The 7,378-nt window shown below is 53.1% G+C and overlaps 1 protein-coding gene across 1 annotated transcript; it reads left to right on the top strand.

The window, feature by feature from the left end:
• Nucleotides 1–308: 308 nt before the first annotated feature.
• On the top strand, nucleotides 309–7,095 carry LOC119093624 (uncharacterized; the record flags this gene model as incomplete). The annotated part of the gene is given in 4 exon segments (XM_037216603.1): nucleotides 309–531; nucleotides 3,277–3,648; nucleotides 4,249–4,378; nucleotides 6,949–7,095. Coding segments are annotated over 4 exon segments (695 nt in total), but the record flags the coding sequence as incomplete, so codon positions are not given.
• Nucleotides 7,096–7,378: the final 283 nt, after the last annotated feature.

Genomic DNA, 7,378 nt, shown 5'->3' with positions numbered 1-7,378 from the left:
GGGCGGAAGTTACGCGCGATCAGTCCAGTGTTTCTCATGACGGCGTTGTACCCAAACACGTATTGTCCTTACAACGTCACGTGCCCTGCCCATTCAAACACGCTTTCACCACAGGTGGTGAATGCATGGGGTAGGTCTGCCCCTTGTTCCATCCCCATGCCAGTCTCACATCCAACTGAATCCGCGATGGCAAACGGTGAGATATCGGCCCCGGCGACGCTCGTTCTCCTGCCGGCCGCTAGACGTCACCACCTGCGGCGCGGCCGGGTGCGCGACGGGCGCCGACCGATCAGTGGTGTCCGGTCAGCTGTCCGGGCAGGTGCACCGCGGAGGGGCGCTCAGTCGTGACCGACCACCGGCTGGCAGCAGTGCGCGCGTGCTGTGACGAAGTCAGCTCTGCCTCCGCAGCGTGGGGCCGCACCGGGCCGAGACCGCCGGCGACGCCGGAACTCTGACGAGACCCCGGCGGGGTCAACTCCGCGGCGATGGCGGTGCTGTTCGTGCTCGCTGTCGTGTCCGCCTGTCTGCGAGGTGAGACAACTCTCGTGCCGACGTCTGGCTGGAGCGCCGGACGGCGTGAGACGTTGCACTGGACGAGATGGGACGGGCGAGGCGTCGCTGCCGAGCCCCCTTTGAACCGGAGGATAAACGTCGCCACGGTTTATCATTGGCGACGGGTGCAGAAAGAACGCCGGCCAATCGTGATGGACCCTGCTGCGTGGTGCGACGCCCCTCACTGTAATAGGCGGGGACGATTGCCGGCGCGGTCATATCTCGCGGTCGGGCCTCAGACGGGATATGTTTATCGGGCTCCCCTACGGCGTGAGGCATACCTTGCGTCGTCATATTTCTCTCGGTGATCGGAGACCGCGAGCAAGATCGCCGACACGTCACACACGCCGACGGCCGGCGCCGTGCTGGGAACACATGCTTTATGCAGTGTTGCGGCGGCTGTTCATCTCACACAATCGAGTCCCGCGCCTGCTAATTTGTGGCTCTCCGCCAAAGAGGATCGTTGTTTTCTAGTTGCACGAATGTTTTACATTTGCATAATGACGTAGAAGCCTCATTTGAGGTTTTCCTTGTGACACATGCATTTGAGGAACCGTCTCAAATTATCTGATGACGCGTCGCCAGTTTCATGAAAATTGCATGAATAGCAGGAGGCTCATTTAATTTCCGCCACGATTAGCGATGTCACATCACACGGCAATCAGCAGTGATGTCTTGCTGTTTTCCATTATAGTTTCCGGTGCTATCTACTTAATGCGTCGAAGTCCCGGATGAAAGACTCCAAATGAAATAGCTTGCGGCCCGGTTGGGAGCACCCGGTGCTATCGGCTAAGCTTCGGTGTCCAGCAACTTTGGCGCCGCGCCCTTCCACCCCGATGGCATAGCAAAAGGGGCGACGGTCGAGTCTCGGGCAAGCAGTTCCGGGGCTGACCTATACGCTGACCTGGCCCTCTCACGGTCTAAGACGGCGAGATGCATCTTGTGGCAGATTCCAGTTATTCATGCAATGCTGACATAGATTGGCGATGCGGATGTACGAAACGATGGCTTTCCAAGCAGAGTGCCGCTATTCTCAAAACCGAATAAGCTTCCTGCTTGTGCTCTGTATCCACGAAATGTTAAATATGCGTCGCAAGGATCACTATTGTCAAGGATCACTATCGTCAAGGATCTCCATCGTCACCCTGCGATTCCGAGCAGCAAGCGCATTTGATGCCGAGTTCCAGACCTATGAATTGGACAGTAGGCTTCTGCAAACTAGCCATGAACGTTTAATGTTGCGCATCGTGTGCCTGCTGGCAAGATATCATGCAGAGCGCGGTGAATAACGGGCTCAGTTCGCCGCATCACGCTGAGATGCTATGTGCGCTGTAACTCATCCCCGACAGCTAAATTCGCTAAACGGTCGGTGCTGCCAATCCCGCCGACATCAGCCACCGGCGCGAGCGTGCCGGCGCCGCCGCCCGTCCCGGCGGCGGGGGCGCGAGTGCTGAACACGAGAACGGGGGTCGTAGCACGCGCCGTAACTCGTGCCCGACTGCCGGGGGCGGGCCGACGCGGCCAGGATCGCAACATCGCTCCTCCCGGTCCGCCTCGCCGGCCCCGGAGAGGGGGGGGGGGAGGGGGCGCCAACGGCCGCACTCCACCTCTGCAGGAGGCCAGCGAGGGGGAGCAACTCGGCTGGGCTGCACTCAGGAACGCTGCGGCGAGCTGCTCTGATGCCGAACTACAGTTCTGGTATGGACAGATGGTTCGGTGAAGCCGTTCAGTATAGTTAATAGCGCGTGCTGCGAGGCATTGGAAGATGTTTGATGTTATCGGAGAAGTTGTGCGGTCAGCCGGCGTGAAAATCGCGGTAAGACGCTGGATGGTTCCAAGTCCTTGTTAAAATACAGCCGAAATGCGCTGGGGAAACAGCCAGACTTTTGAGAAATAGCCTTGTTCGCGGCCCTTAAGTTAAATCCCTTGAGGCAACGTGTGGTTAGTGGAGCTCCCGTGGAGTTTATGTACTGGAGCAGAGCTGCGTTAGATGAGCGACTTTTATTCTATTGACATTGATATAACCTAAATCAATGTGGAATCGGTATTATGACCATTTCGATAAGCCGGCTATTTCGGCGCACTATTTCATCCGAAGGGCGTAGCAACAGGCCATCCTGATATCGGTGCAATATCTACCCCTGACTGAGAAATCGGTTAGTCGGATGAAAAGGCTTCATAGGTCGCTCATAAACAACAGATTACAACACAATTAGAAGAGCAGACCCTATGTCCATCGTTATCGACATAAAACATATGTTCGCCTCGGCGCATCATAAATCATGGCGACACCTAGATGACAAGAGTTTGTAATTATTGTTCCCGAAATAAATGGGTTATTGAAAGCCCAATGAAAACTCACGCGCACAGGAGCAATCGCAACGTCACTAGAACGTTCCCGACAGCTGTTTAGGGAGGGGACGAGAGCGTTGGCAGGCAGTGCGCATCTCACATGATGGTGCCAATCAAAGCTGCTGTAGAAAAGAACGGCCTGTGGCGTCATCATGACATTGTGGCGTTGACTGACAACGAACGGGAATGTCGACCACACATATCATGATTGGTCAGCTTCCACATGCATTTGGTAGGCAACGCACCAAAATGTTTTTATTACTGTTTCTCAATTGAGTACGCTGTGGTCAAAGACTTATCATCAACATCCGCACGTGTAGTCAAAGTGTCCAGAACATGCGATAACTCTGTGGTCTGCCGGTCTTGTTGCAGGCGTGCAGTCTGTGCAGATCACGGAGCTGTCCGTGCCCTCTACGGTACTCAACGGCTCCGTGCCCAGCGTCGTACTCGACTGCCTGTACGCGCTGGACACGCCCAACAACACCGCCTCCGGCCTGGTGGTCAAGTGGTACCACAACCGCAGCCCGGCGCCCGTCTACCAGTGGATCCCCGGCTACCCACCGCAGGCGTTCGGCCTGCTCCGAGGTCACGTCAACCTGGGTCACGTGGCCAGCGAAGACCCGCTGATGCGTCACCGAGCTGTTCAGCTGATCCAGCCGCGACCAGAGCTGAGCGGGGAGTTCACCTGCAAGGTCACCACGTGGTCAGGCGTGGCGTCGTCCACCAAACGGATGGTCATCTACGGTGAGTGGCCTGCGCGCAACGGATCGTCATTTGGGGCAGTGAGTGGTCTCCACTAAACGGATAGTCATCTACAGTGGGTCGAATGGGTTCATGGTTCAATGAAGCTGATCCGGGGCGACGTTATCCACCAATCGCATAGTCATCTGCGTTGAGTGGCCTGCGCTCAACGAATGATCATTTTCGGCGAACAGTATGCCCCAAACAGGCTATCATCTGCGGGGAAACGGTCCAATGATTCACTGGAACTGATCCAGGACGACAGCGTCCACCAAACGGGTGGTCACCTGGAGCAACTGGGACGGGTCCAACCGGTTTCATGAGCAATCGAACCGGACCGATAGGAGAGCCCGTGAACATCTGATCCGAACCTGCGATGTTAATTAAGCAGGTCCCGTCCACACCCTTGGAGCGCCGGAATCAATTTGGTGAGGGGCGAGCGATAAAGCCCTTGCTTCGAGTGATCAGTCAGAAGTGTTATGATTTTAGGGGGACAAGTCATTTATTCCAAAATGGTTTCGAGCAGCACTTATCTTAGCAGCATCTCTCAGCTAACCGACACGCGAAGCAGCCGAGCCTAACGGAACGGGGGTTCTGTTTCAGCTCCGGTCAAGACGATGAGTATATCGGCCTCAAAACCGTCGTCGCACCGAGTGACCTTGACCTGCCAGGCTGAGGGCATGTACCCGGAGCCTGAGGTCAGCATAGTGGTCCAGGGATCGCAATCCAGCAGGTAATCACACAACGGCGAGGTGAAGATCCGTTATGTGCTGTGGATGAAGGATCCCCATTGATTTCAAGGCCCCTTATTTTCCTGGTGTTTCAACATGTTTAATGGATTTCTGTGAACTCATGATAAATGACAGAGGACAGGATAGATAAAACTTGACGGCGGTTACTGTGCTGCTATGTTGCTCGACGGTTATGGTATGCACGCAGGTTCAGCCAGGCATTTGTGCTATTTTAATGACTTTCCAGTGGGACAATGTAGCGTTGTGCTATCGACTGCTGGTGTTTATTCTGAGTACACAGTTTTGCGGTATTTACCGCCACCAACACTAAAGGCCTTACGGGTGGGCGAATATTTTGTTGCGGTCATTGTTATAAATTATGATGTGAATCCTTAAGGTCGTTAAACAGCTGACACCGGGTTAAAGGGGCGGATATTTTGACATAATCTTTTACGAGACACGAAATGCTTCACACCAGAAATTGTATTGCTGTTTCTCTGGTCATAGCCTTCGTTTTTGTCCTCTTTATAGCATCCACTTGGGTTCGTATGCTGAAAGAGCAGCACCAAACGACGCATGGTCGTCTGTACAGTCTCATACAACGCACATCGCATAGGAAGTAACAACAGAAATAATCATCGAAACATTTCAGTACGTTTGAAAACATTCGTTGCATCGTCTAAGCATCCTCCAATCAGCAACTTAAGATCTGGTTGTTCGGCGCGATCATTTTTGCTCAGTCGTATTGAACACTATCTTGTTTAATAACACCAATCAACAAAGACGCCAATGCGGCCAAGTACCCAGCATGTCAGATCAGTTGCAGCAACCGTGAACACACAGTTCAACTGGCTACTGACCGATCCGGGAGTGACACTAAACCCAGCTGACCGATCCGGGAGCGGCACCAAACCCAGCTGACCGATCCGGGAGCGACACCAAACCCAGCTGACAGATCCGGGCGCGACACCAAACCCAGCTGACCGATCCGGGCGCGACACCAAACCCAGCTGACCGATTCGTGCGCGACACCAAACCCAGCTGACGGATCCGGGAGCGACACTTATCCCAACTTAGCCGCACGCTACCCTGGGAGGCGGGAGGCACCGCCTCTCGTGTATTGGACGAAGCCAGCAAAAATCATACAGGATTTTCCTGCTGGCGGCCACGTATCGCAACCACAATGATCTCGAGGCACGAAGAAAAATACTACAACCCCAGTTCTCAGACGGTGCTTGGGTAATCTGTCTCGTTACGACAAGATAAAGGCTGCCGCACATTTGCGGTAAAAAGCATGATTTACGCTCCCTTCTGCAGTAGATGGTGCATCTACCATCATATAACTCCCAATCAAATAAGGAGCGCAGTTGTACAGTACAGGCTAAACGCCATAACGCAGTTTTTGTACTAATGTATATCAGATGCACTAGCCCTCTTCTACAAGGGTCACGCTGTCTACGCGATTTAGGTCGCACATACTTAATATTTAGCTCCTTGTTATACAGACGTGTGCGCCTTATGCCATGCGTAGCCACACAAAGCATCAATTTGGACAGTCATCAAGATATCTAAAACCAATAAGATTTTTTTTTAATAATACGTTCTCGTGCAAAAAAGAACTGTCTTGTTACTAGCGTTTCTGGGCACTTGTGTTTCCAGACACAAGGTGTAAAAAACACTCGAAAATGAGCAGCTTCACGCCTACAGTATCATTACAGTATATCCTAGGAATATGGTTCAGGGCGCATCAAGTTACCCTGCCGCATCAATTTTGACACCAATTATAAGGGTACCGCCACAGCAGTGTAGTGTTTAGGCTGCGCGGCTGAGAAAGTAGAGGTACTGATTTGGTTATCTGCGTTGCTCGTCCTTCCTGCCAGGGTGAGAGGCAGGCGATGTCGTATAGCCTCAGCAGCTGAATGCGTCGTAAGCCCTAGTGACGACGACGATACCGATCATTGCAAGAGATGTAGTATTCATGTCGGACATCACGCCATACGCTCCTTGAATGACGACGTGGTCGTAATAGTCAGGTTTATTTACATGACCAGCTGTTTCAGCATGCAGCACAAATTGCACCGCACTGATGTCCCGTCTTGTCGTAATTGGACCTTAGCGATGCATTCAGTCATACGTTGTGCGTCGGCTGTTTCTCACCCTGGTGGGAATGGCGGGCAACGCGCGAAATTGAGCCTCTGTTTCTTTCCAGCCGTGCAGCGTAGCCACTACGTTACCAGTAGCTCAATGTCCCGCTTGCAAGCAGCGATACACTTTCACCAACACTAGTTGTGTCGTCAGTCCACAGCAGAATTATAAATTAGGTCAGACGCCGGTGTAAGATTATACCGCAATGTTTCACATCCCTTCAAGGCCCAGAAATTTGGCTTGCATAATCCTAACCAGCCCTGGTCGTGCAGGGCTGGTTGGTGACCGTCACAGCTGCAACATTTCCCGCCTGCTGACTGATCCATCGGGGAAACAACTATCCGCCTCACAGTGTACGGGCCCTGACCAGCACGGCACCACCGTGAGGCGTACCAGCGCAGCCAATGACCGTTGCTTGTATCGATAGGGAGCGGCTGAGGGGCCTACAGGTGACGAAGGCGCTGGTGGACGGCGCCTACAGCGTCCGGGTGACCAAGCAGCTGGACGACCGGCAGATCCCGGCCCAGTGTCTGATCCACTGTCTGCTCGTCCTGCCGCACACCGGCTACTCGGTGTCAGAGAAGATACCGCACATCAGAGGTGTGTACCCGCTAGGAAGACAGGCGCGTGTTTATCGGTTCACAACCCAGTTGTGGCTGGCGAGGATAGAAAGTTACTGCGAATACGAATGTCAGGTTTCATTTTTTAGTGATTAAATGCGTCCGATGTGTTTGTACTGATTTCAAGTACAGAAAAACTCAATGTTCATACGTTTGCAGCGAGGCGACATTGTTACATCTGACTTATTTAATCTAGCTACAGACGAATAATAAGATCGAACTCTTCAAAACGAGAGG

The sequence above is a fragment of the Pollicipes pollicipes genome, unplaced genomic scaffold (genome assembly GCF_011947565.3).
Source record: "Pollicipes pollicipes isolate AB1234 unplaced genomic scaffold, Ppol_2.1 Scaffold_4002;HRSCAF=4701_pilon_pilon_pilon, whole genome shotgun sequence".
Classification (NCBI taxonomy): domain Eukaryota; kingdom Metazoa; phylum Arthropoda; class Thecostraca; order Pollicipedomorpha; family Pollicipedidae; genus Pollicipes; species Pollicipes pollicipes.
Note: the sequence above shows the minus strand (reverse complement) of the source record. Positions and strands in the feature narration are given on the sequence as shown.